The sequence below is a fragment of the Dermacentor albipictus genome, chromosome 6, assembly GCF_038994185.2.
Source record: "Dermacentor albipictus isolate Rhodes 1998 colony chromosome 6, USDA_Dalb.pri_finalv2, whole genome shotgun sequence".
Taxonomy (NCBI): Eukaryota; Metazoa; Arthropoda; class Arachnida; order Ixodida; family Ixodidae; genus Dermacentor; species Dermacentor albipictus.
In genome coordinates, this window is record NC_091826.1 from 128293683 (window position 1) to 128309405 (window position 15723).

The following is a 15723-nucleotide window of genomic DNA, read 5'->3' on the forward strand; positions in this document are numbered from 1 at the left end:
AGTAAAGGAACATACAGACAGAGCAATGGCTCTGTCTAACTTCTTACTACTCTTTCTGTAAAAAGTTGCATATGGCAAATGATGCGCTGAAGCGTAAGAGGAGGAATGGCCGGGGCAAAACCAGTTCTGAACTCTTCTGCAATTTAGATGCAACTTGTAGATTTCAATTTCCTTTACAAGCAATTTCAGCCTATTCCAGTGTACCAGCTAGGAGGGCCAAACTGCTATGTGCTGCAGATGGTATATAATATATCTGCTATAAACAGAAAAAAAAAAGAGGTGGTGTTAGAAGAGGCTTTCCTTCTTCCCTGTATACAGAGCATGGGACTCTGCTTCATTGGGAAGCGTGATTTCCGAGCCTTTGTGGAGCAGTACCTGGAGTCAAGGCCGGGAAATTTTGTCGACATGGAGACAGGCGACGTGGTTGGAACGCACTCCGGTCAGTCACCAGCAGTTTCTTCATGCTCACATTGTAGTGAGTCGGAAGTGCCCCTGATGAAGAAGAACAAACACACTGCAAGAGATGCACATCGAAAAGATGCCATTTCATTTCGTTCTGTGCCTGTTCTTTTTTAACACACTATATTAAATCCTCGTTAATCTGAATGAACGAAATGTTGAATTGTCAAGGGTATAAAGAAAAAGCTAAACACATGCTTACTATGCCAACTTGCTTATATTTACTGAATGAATCGGCAAGTCCTATTACAGTAAAAACTCGTTAATTCGAATTCTGTGGGGATGCTAGAGTGGAATCTCAATGATACGAATCTCACAGGGTCACGAAAAATATTCGTATTAGCCAAAATTCGTATCATCGAAACAATTAAAACGAGCTGAATAAAAGAGTCAGAGGTGAACTCACTCAGGCACACGTATGTAAAAAGCGTTTATTTCTTGAAGAAAAAGCCTTTAATGTCTTCTTTGTTAGGTCATTTAGCAGACTTTGTTCAAATTCATAAAAACGCACGCACATGTCGTCGCTTATTTCATCCGCAGCCGTAGCACGCCTCAGAACTACGAGCGCGTGCAGCGTTTCAGCCGCCGGTGGTGGACCTTCGCCGTCGTCCATGTCTAACACAAAGAACGCGGTCCAAAGCACAGGAGCTACTCCGTCCGATGGCACATGGAAAAGCACAAAAGCAACAAAAGCGTCACCGCTTCAAACTCTTTGCGCCCAGTCGCGGCCTCCGCGCCTTCGCACCGAAAGATAAGGGGAGAAATCGCGTGACTGCGCGCTGTTTTCTTTCACGGCAGTCGGTGGGGTGGCGAAAGCGTTGGCTCATGCTCGCGGTCGCGCCCGTCCGTGCGCTGGAATTGTGCCAACTGTGGCCTTTCCTCCGCGCAGCGGCACAACCTCCTCCCCTCCTTAGCAACCGGTGCGCCGGTAGGGGGCGCCGCTGTGCATAGCAACCGTGACGTCACACAGCGGTAGAATGAGTGCGTGCGCACTTTGGCCATGCGTCGGCGGTGGCAGCTGCACCGCCGCTCCTTCGACAGACGTTTGGTTGCAGTTGAGTGAGTGAGACGCATGGCTCCGAAGCGGCCCAGTGATTCCGCGCCAAGCGGTTCAGGGAAGTGGCAGCGGACACCAGATTCCCCCAAAACCGAATGCCAGAAGAACAAGGACCGAATGCGCATGCGACGAATGAACATGTGACCAGATGCAAAAGCAAGGGATGCAGTACGGAAACGCCAACAGCGACTGATTAGATTACCGGGTACAAAGGGCAGGGAAGCAGAACGAAAGCGGCAGCAGTGACAGGCGATATCGCCAAAAACCAAAATGAATGAATTGGAGCGCAGACAGCAGCAGCAACTGGCTATGTCACCGAACAGCAAAGCCAGGGAAGCGGAGCGCAGACAGCAACAAGCGTCTGGCTTTCGCCAAGCACACTTTAGAATTTCCAGTGTCTTCGGTAATTTTCGTATCAACCGACACGGTTCGAAAATTGATTCGTAACAACCGTTCTCTAGCACGTTGCAAAGTAATGGGGCTCGGCCGGAACCACAGAAAAATTCGTATCATCCGGAAATTCGTCTTAGCCGGGATCATATCATCGATATTCTACTGTACAAAAATTCGTATTGTACAAAATTCGAACTGATGAAAGTAACAAAAAAAATTGCTTGCCTAAAGAGTATATATAGAGCCGACTTGGCATGTTGTGTGTGCGCACCTGCACTCGCTATGTCACATTGGTGAGAACACTCTGTATAACATGAAGCAGTGGTGCAGCCAACATAACCGGATGCTGCCAATGCACTCTGACTTGCCTGATGTTGAAATGGCTCTTGCTCCATCCACGTGTTCGTTCCGCTGACCCATAATGCATGTCACGGAGAAAAAAGGTGCCAACACCGCTTCGCCGATGGTCGCAGACAGCCATTCAAAGCAGCGCGCGGGTTGGGGCTTGTTATGCACATGCTTCGAAGAGAGCAGGGCTTGGGTACCTTGCACATGGAAAAGTTCTAGAGGGGACGGCATTTCAGCTGGTGCAGCGCAAACAGCATAGCGTGACTGGCCACAAGCGATACGCGCCGAAAACATAGACTATTAATGTGCCTTTGCGCCGTTGATTCTCGCCCCAGAAACAAGAGCCGCACTCTAAAATGCTCTCACGAAATGCGCCACAACCTACATTGTAGTAAAGTGTCGCCCCCTGCCAGATCTCTGTGTTATCCTACATTTATGTTTCGTAGTAGTTTAGCTAGATGGCGCACCCCCCTTCTGTCATGTGACGAGCTGGGACCAATCAAGAGGTGTCATCTGGCATATGAAGTCCTTTTTAGTAATGAACGGCCGTGGGTCGGCTCAGTCCTTGTCCGGTTTTCATCAGGAGCAGTTGGCTCCTTGTCTCCCTCTGTGCGTCGGCGCTTGCCGCGCGTTCGCTGGCCGGGGGCCCCCACTTGCCTGCCGCTGCCGACACAATATCTTTTGGCGACGAGGATGGGATTCCCGCTGCGGTTCCGACCGAAGCCCCGGGAAACCAACGAGCTTCGTAAGTGAAGCGTCCTCTATGTGTCTGCATGGCACGCAAACGCCGGCGACGCACTTGGCGTCGCGAGGCTTCCGAGCCTAGGCCTCTCGCCCCTTTGTTCTTCCTTGCCCCATTCCTGCTGTGAGCTCCGGCTTGTTTTCTGCACTGTCTCCTGCACGCTACTGGGCATGGCGTCTTTTACGGCGAACCTTCCCGTTTTCTGGAATTGCCCAGGCCACCGTTAATTCCATGGTACCGATGGAAAAAAATTTTCAGGCCCACCTCGAAGCGGCCGGCGGTGGCGACTGGACGGACGCGCGACGAGCATCCACGCTCGTCAACGCTCTCGGGTGTGAGGGACAACGGAAGTACTTTGCAGACGAGAAGCAGGAAGCAGCAAGGCAGTTAACCAGCGCAGCGTCAAGCGAAGCAGCAAGGCAGTCGACCGGCGCAGCGTCAACGTCAAGTGATGCGGTCCCGCCAGCGTCAGAGTTCCAGAAACTCTTGCAGCGGCTTGACCGGCTGTTCGCCGCGTCAACAAATGTTCTGGCGGAGAGGCACGAATTCACCAGTCGAAGGCAGTTCGAGGGAGAAGGATTCCTGGAATTCGTGACCACATTGAAAGAGAAGGCGATACAGTGCAACTTCGGCACAACCTACAACAAGCGCGTCCGAGACCAAATAATACATGGGGTAGCGAACGTCAGCGTTCCAAAAAGTTATTGGCTCATGGCGAAACCCTGTCCCTGGACAAGGCAGAAGAAATTGGACGCTCGTTAGAAGCCTTGCATCGAGCGAACCGCGCATTCGGCTCCGAAAATGTACGAAGAATAGAGGCATCTCAACTTGGCGTTCCGTCGACAGGCCAAGATGACAGACTTCTTCCGGGAAGCTGCCAAGATGGCCGACTTAGTCCGGCAGGCCATGAAGATGGCCGACTTTTTCCGAGAGGCCACGAAGATGACCGACTTCTTCCGAGAAGCAGCCACGAGGGCCGTCTTCTTCCGAGAAGCCGCCAGGAGGGCCAACTTCTTCCGAGAAGCCGCCAAGAGGGCCGACTTTCAAGAAGCCGCCAAAAGGGCCAACTTCTTCCGAGAAGCCGCCAAGAGGGTTGACATTTCGCACATGGCTCTTCCGGGAACCGTGGTGCATGCGATTGGTGTGGCAGCAGGAACCATATCGCGTCTTGCAGGAATTGTCCCGCAAGGAACCGGCGGTGCAACGCCTGGCACACGGGCCATTTTGCATCAGTATGCCGAAAAACCCATATTGTTCAACACATCTCTTCCGCAGAGACGCTGTCTTCAACTTCCGCAAGGCAGCCGTCCGTGTCTGTCTTGACGGTAAGCGCTTTTGAAACTGAAAAAGATTTGGAAGTTCCGGTCGTAGTTAACGGCGTCTCCATGCGACTGCTGGTGGATACGGGAGCGTCTGTGTCATTCATGACGGCCGAAGATTTTAGAAATCATTTTGGTCGACATCACAGGCTGTCACAAACAACAGTGGACTTAAAAAATTTCTCCAAGCAACCCATCGACATTCAAGGCCTGTTTCAAGCCACTGTCCAGTTTTTCCAAAGGTCGTGCTCCGTCACGTGCCACTTAACGTCTACAGGAACATCACTGCTGGGTCTTGATGCCTTCCAGCGCTTGGGGATACAAATCGACGGTACGTCGCTGACATGCTGCCTGGCTACGCTTCCTCCAGTACAGAGCCCCACAGGTGTACCTCCGGTTTTTGATCACCTCTTCAGTGGCGAGTTGGGACTCGTCAAAAATTTCGTGCACCGAATGCATCGGCGGCAAGGTATGAAACCAGTATCTTCAAAGTTGTGCAGACTACCCCTGGCTCTCCGTGACCAGGTTTCTGATGAACTGCGACGTCTCAAGGACTGCGACGTCATCGAGCGCGTCGAGGCTTCTGAGTGGGTGTCTCCACTCATCGTGGTGCGCAGAAAGGATGGAGCCATCCGTCTCTGTGTTGACCTACGGGAACCGAATAAGGCAATTGTCATTGATGGGTATTTTTTGCCGCACGTAGAAGAGTTATTACAAATGTTTCATGGTGCCACATATTTTTCTAAGCTGGATCTAACGTCCGCTTACCACCAGCTGTTACTGGTAGAAGATAGTAGAGATCTCACTACATTCATAACCCATGAAGGCTTATTCAGGTTCAAGCGTGTGTGTTTTGGCTTGGCATCCGCGCCAGCAGTGTTTCAGAAAATGATGTCACAAATCTTGCAGAGTTGTAAGAATGTTGTCTGTTACCTTGATGACATTTTGGTATGGGGTCGGACAAAACCTGAGCATGATGCTAACTTAAGAGAAGTCTTGCTTTGCATTTCAAACAGTGGTATGAAACTGAATGAAAAATGTGTCTTCTCTGTGAGAGAACTGACTTTTGTAGGCCATAAAATTTCAGCTGAAGGCATTTCGCCTACAGAGAGCAAGGTAAAAGCAATCCTGAATGCGCCTGCTCCTACAGATATTAAGTCATTGCAATCCTTCTTAGGATTAGCTGGTTACTATGCCAAGTTCATTGATCATTATGCAGAACTTGTAGAACCACTTCGCCTCATGCTCAGACAAGGGCAAAATTTTGCTTGGTCTGATGATGCACAACGTAGCTTCAATCAGTTGAAAGCTCGTCTTACATGTTCCCCTGTCATTAGGATTTTCAACCCTGAATTGCCTGTGGTAGTCATGACTGATGCATCTGATGTTGGTGTTGGTGCTGTGTTACAGCAACCGTGTGGTTCTAAGCTAGAAACTGTAGCTTTTGCATCTAGAACTTGCATCTAGTCTGTAGCTGAGCGAAAGTATTCTGTAGGAGAGCGTGAAGTGCTAGCATGTCTGTTCGCATGTGAAAAATGGCATGTTTACCTCTGGGGTAGACGGTTCACTCTTCGAACTGACCATCAAGCAGTAGTTGCATTACTGTCCGCTGGCGACTCAGGTCGTCGACCTCTTCGCGTTTCAAGATGGTCAGCCAGGCTTCTGTATTACAACTGTCAGATTGAATATTGCAAAGGATCAGAAAACCTAGTAGCTGATGCCTTGTCTAGACTTCCAGTAAAGGATTCGCAGAATGTAGTTCAGGAGGAAGAAATAGTATCCTTAGTCACGTCGGTCGTTGACAAGGAAACAGTGCAACTTGCAATGAGTACAGATGAGACGCTTCAGAAGGTCAGTAAATGCCTAGCAGAAGGTTGGCCTTCTAAGAAAAACATAGACAATGCTTTAATAGCTTACTTTCATGTAAATGAAGAATTGTTTTTTGTAGATGGATTACTCATGCGTGGTGATCGTGTGGTAATACCCAGTGTCCTTGTCACGGATCCCCTCCGGAGAACACTCTGGCCGAAAGAATGGACTAGGCGACAGGCACACCCACACAGATGCACATTAAATACAACCCACGCGACACGAACAGCAGCACACAAACCTAACAAAACTAACACACAAGATACAAAAACTATCAGTACACACGAACTGGTAACACTGCCACTAGCGTTCTATTGAGAGTGGTTGGCGTTCGTGCTCACGTCTGGTTCGGTGCGGATGTGGCGTGGTGTGGGTCCCGTAGCCGGCGTTGGAGTGGCGTTCGACGTTCGAGGGCTGGCGTCGCTGGAGGCGTCGTTGGTTGCATCGTACACGCTCCCGGTCCAAGCGCCCGTGGAGGTGTGGCCGATGATGTTGGCGTTGGGGCACCAACCGGAAGGGTGGCAACAGCGGTAGACACATCCCTGGCCGTAGCAGGTGGTGGCGTCCTCCGTGGACTCCTCTGAACGGGCTCGGGAATGGCAGGAAGTCTGCGGTGCAAATCCGTAGAACACGAGCACGCCGGAGCAGTAGCCAACGTCGCTCTCTTCCGGTCGAACCGTCCCTCACCCGCCAAGTCTCCGCTGCTTTTTTCTTCCCCCCTGTGTCTTGCCCTTCCTCGCCCTTTTATAGCCTTCTTTTTAGTCCACGTAATCCTTCTCTTCGTCTTCTTCTCTTCTCCACCAATCATCGCTTTCCATCTCACCGGATACTTCTTCACCAATCATCTCTTGTCACCTCACCGAGAACTTCTTCTTTATCTTCTTTCGTCTTCGGTTAATCCACGTCATTCTTAACGCCATCTTCGTCGTCTTCTTGAAACCTTTCTTCGTCTACCATGTTATTTTATCTTCCTTCTTATATGTGACAGTCCTAATACCTACATTTCTAGAGCTGGCACATGAAAATCATCAGGGCATAGTACGTACTAAGCAGATTCTTCGTGAATGCTATTGGTGGCCCTAGATGGATAGCACTGTTGAGCAGTATGTAAAGCATTGTCATGTATGTAAGCTGGCAGACAAGTCTGCAAAGCCTCGTGTAGCTCCATTGCAACCAGTTGAATGGCTGAACGGGCCTTGGCAGAAATTGGGAATGCACATCATTGGCCCATTAAACACGTTCTACCCTAGGTATCTAGTCACCCTTGTTGATTACTACTCAAAGTGGCCAGAAGTACTTGGTACTAATTCCATCTCCACAGATGATGTCATTAAGCTTCTTGACTGGGCTTTCAGCCGTGAAGGGTTGCCAGACTCTATAGTTACCGACAATGGTCTGCAGTTTGTCTGACAGCAATTCCAAGATTACCTAAAGAGAAAGGGAATCGCTCATTTTTTTCTCCTCCAGCTATTATCCTCGGGGAAATGGTCAAATAGAAAGGTTCAACCATGTCATTAAGGAACACCTGCAGGTAGCCAGGCTTGAAGGTCGAGATGCTTCGAAAAGCATTTCAGAATTCTTGGGTTCTTATAGGATCACGCCACATGCTACAACGGGTCTCTCCCCAGCTTTCCTACTTCATGGTCGTCAACCTCGTTCAAAGATAGATATCAGCAACTTGAGGTTGCATAAGCACATAACGGTTCAGGACAGTTTTCTTCCTCAAGTTCGCAAGAGAGTCTCGCAGAAACAGCGGCAAACTAAACAGTATGTAGACAAACGTAGAGGTGCTCAGGCAACTCATATCAAGGTGGGAGACACCGTCCAAGTAAAACTTGCCAAGAAAGGATTTTTTAAGTACAGTACGCCTCGTACAGTTAAGGCCCAGGTAGGACCATCCTCTTTTGTACTCACTGATGGGAAGACATGGAATGCGTATAAGTTAACCACAATAGTAGATAATTCAAAACATAGTACATTGTCCACAACTGATAAAGATTTTTTGTACTCGTATTCAAACCTGGATAGTCATTCCAGTGACTCGTCTGTCGTGACATCGTCCTTTCATAGGCATCAGTTATGTAGTGCATCTGACTGTATCACTTCCGAGTCTACACAGTCGGCAATCGCTTCGGATTCCGTGGGGGAATCGGTAGCATCCCAGGACTTGTTGGGACGTCGAGAGGAGCTTCCTGGGTAACCCTCTCCAGCTTTGAGCGACAACCACATTCAATTGTCCAACCAGGGGGAGGGAAATGGTAGTGGGACGACTAGGTCTTTAAAGTCGACCGATACGCGTCGCAACCCCCAAAGTTCTTCTGAGGTACACACGCGTCCTCATCGTGACAAAAAACGGCCTCTGTGGCTGGATGATTATGTTTCTTGAATGTAGAGCGTTTTGCCGTCTTCGAAATGCCACGGCTAGGGGCCTCGCTGTGACATTTAGGAGACAGTTCACATGTTTCGTTCACACAGGTATAAAATGTGTTCCTTGTTGGGGTGCAGTGAGTTTTGTGCCGTGTTCCTTGTCGGACTTTGTTTGAGTGACTGCCTGTCATTTGGTGCCCAAGAATGGTGCGCGTGTATGTGAACTTGGGCGGGGACGGACTGAATTTGTTGTGGACTTAAGTGCGTGTTTTGTGTGTGACTGGTGCGCATGTGTGAACGTGGGGGGAACGAACTGAATTGTCCTTGGACTTAAGTGCGCGTCTTGTGTGCGCGTTTCACTGTATGCTTACTTTGTTTCCAGGGGGGGGGATGATGTAGTATAGTGTCGCCCCCTGCCAGATCTCTGTGTTATCCTACATTTATGTTTCGTAGTAGTTTAGCTAGATGGCGCACCCCCCTTCTGTCATGTGACGAGCAGGGACCAATCAAGAGGTGTCATCTGGCGTATGAAGTCCTTTTTAGTAATAAACGGCCGCGGGTCGGCTCAGCCCTTGTCCGGTTTTCATCAGGAGCAGTTGGCTCCGTGTCTCCCTCTCTGCGTCGGCGCTCGCCGCGCGGTCGCTGGTCGGGAGCCCCCACTTGCCTGCCGCTGCTGACACAACATACATCAATACTGGTCTCTGTCATACCATGACTGCTGGATAAAAATAAAGGGTGTGGCCTGCTGTGTCGAGACGTTGCAATAGGAGGGAATGTGACAGCAGTCACATTCTTGGCCGCTTGGCTGCTTGGTCGCTAGTTGCGGGGGACGTGTTGGGCGACGGCATTCGAAGCGTGTTCTTGACGCATTTTCTATGCCAATCCCAGACAAACAGTCCTGGCTGGTGGTGTCGTGGCGGAGGACAGCGTTTTCGATGCCCGCAACAGGCCACAAATTTTTTTTTATCCGTTGGCCATAATTGTATCTTTTTAGCTGCATGGACTGCATGCTGCCGAGTTCCACTATGCGTACAGGCCACAAATCTCAAAGGCTGTGCTTTTTGGTACTGCGAGTGCTGATGAACGTCACAGCTGCCATGTTTTAGACATTACCTGTAGCCACTTTTTCGACAGAACACCTTGTAGAAAAAGAGCATAGCCTCCAAGACGAAAAAAGAAAGAAAAAGAAAAATGCAGCACCGCGTCTGCGTTTTTATCTTGAAGGTCTTGAGAGAAGGAGAGAACCGACCTGCAACAGAGGCATTGGCCATGCCTGGCCAGGCACACATGCATCTCTCACCTGTTGGGCCTAAGTAAATGGCCACAGATAAAAAGAGAAAAACGGCATGGCTCGCGCGGTGACGCCAGCATCGCCAACGTGCTCCTGCGCACTAGCACTCCACGATGGCGCCGAGTTCGAACTATCGGTGGCGGTGCGGATTTCAGTGTGAATTAGCGGGATGCGTTACATATTGCTTTCAATACATGGTTGGACGGACCGCGGCAGCTACTTCAAGTTATCTAAAATTTTGAATTAATGGTTGTGAATTAACAACCTTTTAGTGTATTATATTGCACAAAATCAGTGCAGAAGCTGCAATTCTCATCATCTCCTTACTGATTAACGCTCACAGCGATGAAGGTGTCGCGACTTCACAGTGGCACAGCGTTTGCCTGCATCCGAGACACGCTTTTTACTACAGCACACACATCATGGTTATCTTTCACCACAGGGCAAGCAGATTGTCCGTCCATCATTATATAGCCATGCTTCGACAGCTTATGCCGTGTTGCCATTGCAACGAGTCAAAGTGGAACTACTGTTTGCAGCAACAACTGCGGCCGAAATAATGGTCGCTATCTCGGTGCGATCATGGATGGTAACTGCGCAGTTTTAAAGAATCGCGGCCGACACGCACACCACGTCGAAATAAAACTACTGTTTGCCACAAGCATTGTGGAAAAGCAGTGGTTGCTCTCAACACGATAATGGACGGTGACTGTGCAGCTCTGAAGGTATGTGGCCAGTGAGGTCTTATGTGTGGCGCTAAATGCAAGAATAAAGGCTATTGTAGTGTCGTGCCTTTGCAACAGATGGCACTGCCGACATGATGCAGGTCAGATGCGACAGACTGCGCCACATCGCTCTCGTATATAAGTTACGTTCGCTGGAATACAGGGGGTTATCGGCATGGAGCAGGCAGTGGTGTAGCGTTGGTGTTGCCGGCCGGCGACACGACAGTCTGGCGACGAGGATGTTTTTCACTGGGATTTCACCACCGCCCCCATTCATTGACACTCCTGGCACACCGGCTGTGCCATGGCCCCGCTGGGTATGCCTATTTGAGACATTTTTACTGGCGTCTGGAGCGAACCAATTATCTGCTACCCGCCGCCGAGCTCTTTTGCTGCGCTGTCTGGGTACCGAAGGACAGTGAATTTTCGACGCGCTTCCACAGACTATGCTGCAAACCAAGATAGAGCAACTGAGCACTGCAGTCGCTGCCACACCCACATAGCGTGCCGCCGCCGTGCTGGAACGCCAATGCAGCCGCACGACGCAACAGCAGAAGCCCCACGCTTACCCGACGAGTAAGACGTGGCCCTTGAGATGCTAACAAGGCATTTCGCCGCCCCTTGCAACATTCGCCTGCAACACCATCGATTCCGTGAGTGTCGCCAACTGCAAGGGGAGCCCATCACGGACTACGCTATCGCACTTCACAAGTTGGCAGCTCTTTGCGATTTCGCCACTCAAGCCAACAAAAACGTGTGAGCAGTTTTCAGCTGGTGTCAGGTGCTCACAGCTTCGGAAGAAATTGCTGCTCGAGGGTTACAAACTGACGTTCGATCATGCTGTCCAGATAGCACTTCTGCCTGAGCGGACCTAGTGCGAATCTGAGGCCTTCACCAATCCTGTGCACAGAATTCAGCAGCAGTTACGGGACAATCTAACAAGCGGGGCCGACGAAAGGGTTGCCCCGATAATGGCACACACCTCCTGAGTAACCGCCGCTTCAGCTCGCGCTCGCACACCGCTGCCGATCCCCCGGGGACCAGAACTGCAACTGTCTGCAGAAACTGCGGCGCAGCAGGTTGCTTGCCATCAGCATGTCCCGCTCATGGTCGCACACGCTATGCCTGCGGACGCCACGATCACTTTCGGAGAGCTTGTCCAAGCTTCCGCCGCACACGGGATTGGCACTCTGCCAAGGTCCACGAAGTCGCGCCAGAGGAAGACACTGCAAGTGTCATTAGCATTTTGGCGGTTGATGGAAAAGAACACCTGCGTCTACATCTATGTCAAAGTTGTGCCGGTTACCTAGACGACACCCGCGCATGCCATGACGTTCCTGGTTGACAGGCTGGGCCGTGTCCATTATGGGGAGCATCTATTCCAAAGTCTGTCTGAAGCACAGCTGACAAGTTCCCACTTCATGCTGCCGGACTTCTTGCACAGGAAAATTCCCATTTTCAGGGTATTTCACGCTCGAGTCTAGAACGAAGGAAAAGCAGCCATTAAACATTTTATCTTACACCTTTTGGGACATCTCTCCTCGGCCTGAATGCGGTTGAAGCCTTCAACCTTTGCATTATAGGAGAATAATTGCGCTGCCTGCATATATCCACGGAGGGACATGCAGAAGTTCCCGCCGTGAGCCCTAGTTTTCAACCTCGAAACGCCACACCAAAAGCAGCACCCAGAAAGCAGAGGCCTAATTGCGTTCATTACGCATGAGGGTCTTTTCAGGTTCAAGAAGGTCTGCTTCAGGTTGGGGTCAGCACTGGCAGATCATGACGAAGACTCATGAAGGCTGCAAAGGGGTTTTGTGCTACTTGACGACATACTCATTTTTGGTAAGATTGTGAGCGAACACACACAGAACCTGAAGTAAGTCCTTGAATGAATAGTGGGAGCTGGGCTCAATCTCAATGAGAAATGTGTCTTCAAAACATCGGAGCCGTATTTCTTAGGCCATCGGGTCAGCGCAGAGGGTATAGCACCGCTCCAGACCAAGGTTGACGCGATCGTTAAGGCTTCTGTGCCTACAGATGCAGCCAGGCTAAGCTCTTTTTCACGGCCAGTTGAATACTATGCGAAGTTTGTCCCATGACTGGCGGATGAGGTAGAGCCAATGCGCCGTCTACTATGCAAAGACGTAACCTTCGACTGGGATAACGCAGCTAAAGAAAGTTTCACGAGAATAAAGAGACTCCTAGCATCCCACAAGATCCTGCAAATGTTGGACTCGACGCTGCCTATCATTGTCCCAACTGTTGCATCTGCATACCATCTGGGCGCCATATTGCAACAAGTGGAGTGGTTCCACATGTGAACAGTGGCATTTCTATTGCGAACATTAACATGAAGACGGAACAAAAATACTCACCTGGAGAGCATGAAGCCCTGGCCTGTCTAGGGGCCTGTGAGAAGTGGCACCTTTACCTCTGGAGCCGGCCATTCACCCTATTGACAGATCGCCAGGCTCTGGTCGCCCTGCTCTCGTCCCGGAGTACAGGACATCAGCCCCTTCGTACCGCAAGGTGGACCACACAACTCCTGCGCTACAGATTCAAAGTCCAGTACTGCAGCGGAGTGCACAACCAAGAAGCGGATGCCTTGTCCCGACTGCCTGTTCCAGAAACAGAGGGTGGCTTCCAAGTCTATGAAGAGGTTGTGTCTTTAGTTACATCGCCTGTACATCAAGAGGATCTTCGGGTTGCTACCGCTGAGGATGGCATGCTACAGCAGGTCACACAATTCATCCAGTCATCATGGCCTATCCGGAAAACACTCCTACAGAACTGACACCCTACCAGGACGTAGGGTAGGAGCTTTCAGTAGTGGATGGGCTTGTTTTGCACACAGAACATGTTGCGGTACCAGCCAAGCTAACTGATACTTTCATCCAGTTAGCCCACGAGTCCCACCCATGAATAGTCAAGACCAAGCTATGCATCAGGAAAAAGTACTTGTGGCTGTGTTTTGACAAGCAAGTGGAGACTTCCATCCGAAGCTACACTGTTTGCCAAGCCTCCGACAAGTGCGCGAAGAACTCACAGGCACAGCTCCAACCTAACCTGTCCCACTGCCTGAGAGGCCCTGGGACAAAGTGTAAATAGACATCATGGGGCGCTTTGAATGTGCAACTACTGACTGTTGGTTTGTCATTGTTGTGATGGACTACCTCTCCAGATGGCCAGAGATTGTGCTCTGCAGTGACATCACTTCCCGCGCGGTGATCAACTTCCTCCTTGGTGTCTTTGCATGAGAGGGTTACCCTACAGAACCAGTCTCGGATCACGGCCGACAGTTTACGTCAAGTGAATTCAAGTGTTTCCTAGAGGACAGGGGTATTAAACATTTCTTCTCTGCAGTTTACCAACCTCTAGCCAATGGTGTGGTGGAAAGGTTCAACAGGGTCCTTAAATCATATATACAACTCTCTCTACTGGAGCAGCGACCCATCAAGGCCACCGTTATGGAATACAGTCGCTGACCATTTATTTGGACTTCACGGGGGCCGCAGAAAGGACATTATAAGCAGGTGTCCGAAAAAACAAATTCACAAAAAAGAATCCTTTATTTCCACGCCCTTATACGGGCGCGGCAGTAGGCTTGAAGAAATCGGTGAATGCGCCATCGTTGCATGCTGTCCCGTTTATGCGTAGTCAGATCAGCCTAAATCTTGGAGAGGGCCGTGCAGTCACTATAGGTGGCTGAAAGCACAGTCACTGCTTGTACAAGCTTCGCGTGTGATGGCAGCGGCGCATATGGTGCGTCATACTCCGACTCGGAGTCATCGTTCAGCGGTGCAGGAGAAACGTGACGAATGATCTCATCGTTGTCAAGTTCTGTGCATGTCAGTACAGCACTGTCAGCATCTGTGAAACTGTCAAATGAGACGGTGTTCGGAATCGAAATGCCACCACTGTGCAGGTCTCGAAGAACATTTTCGGCGTCAGTAGGGCGCGCATCGGAAGGCGACAGATTCGGGGCCTCCACGACACCCGCTTCATCGGTTTGTGATGCAAGGTTCGTGTACTCAAAGGTTCTAATGGTTCTCTTAGGTGGAGCCTCCGTGAACCTAATTGAGGACAAAGCCGTTGCTTTCAAGAACACACACACAAACTTTTAATAAAATTAAATACTAATAGAAATAAATAGAAAGCATATAATAAAGATAAACACTCAGACACCGCGGTAAGGAACACACTCAGGGCTAGTACAGCGTTAACTAGTGCGTGAGTCCGGCTGACCACGATGGCAGTGGCGCATAACTGTCTTGACATCGAGAAGCAGCGACAAGATGATGAGAGAAGTTGCGCCAGTCTCACCAAAGGTCGGGGTGTAGGATGGTTGACCGGGCAACCGGAGCACCCTTGCTCTGGCGCCTTGGCGGCACGAGCAGACGGCGGCGGCGTTCTGGCCGGGCAGCTGGGGGTAGAGCTCGGGCCCGTAGCCCTACTGCTCTTGTCCTGCCCACGGGCACAGAAGCTTGAATGCCGGCCTCGGGCAGCAGGCGGCATGACAGACGGCGGGGGCATTCTGGCCGGGCAGCTGGGCATAGAACTCGGGCTCGTAGCCCGACTGCTCTCGTCCTGCCCACGGGTGCAGAAGCTCGCCGGCCTTGAGCAGCTGGCGGCACGATCGGGTAGAGTGGTGACGCACAGAAACGGGTGGGCAAGAGGTCCCGGTCGGGTGAAGTCCTGGTAGCTCGGGTAAGGAACCCGACGGCCCGTCTTCAGCTCCTGGTCCGGTGGCCGACCTTCTCCTGGCGTCGCTTCCTGGAACTCTCCCGGCGTCTCCCCCCTTCTGCCAGCGCGCCTCTCTTTTTCTTCCGCTCTGGCCGATTAGTCGTTTTCTGATTGGTTGTTTGACGCTTCATGGTTTTTCCTAATTGGTTGGTATTTTTCTCGTTTTCTTGCGTCGCGCGTTCACACGCTGGACGCTCTTCGGCATTGTCATTTTCTCTCCAGCATGGAATTCGCCTTGGCGTGTGCACTCCTTGTCGTCTGCTTCTGTCCATTCTGACCACCACACCATGTCGCGCACTACACACATCACACGGTTACAACAAATCCAGCATGCCAAAAGCAGTTTTGTAGAGTTGCAGGGGTCACCGCCTTCCACGCATCCGCAAGCATGTTTATTGCCGACAGAAGGC

The 15723-nt window shown here is 50.7% G+C and overlaps 1 protein-coding gene across 2 annotated transcripts in view; it reads left to right on the forward strand.

Annotated features, from left to right (window-relative positions):
• LOC135899441 (mitochondrial tRNA-specific 2-thiouridylase 1) overlaps positions 1–15723 on the forward strand; it is a 148841-nt gene that overhangs the window by 42624 nt on the left and 90494 nt on the right. For both annotated transcript variants that reach the window (XM_065428693.2, XM_065428692.2), the window contains exon 5: positions 319–439. In XM_065428693.2, the coding sequence (XP_065284765.1) occupies positions 319–439 (121 nt within the window). The remainder of the gene's footprint in view (positions 1–318; positions 440–15723) is intronic.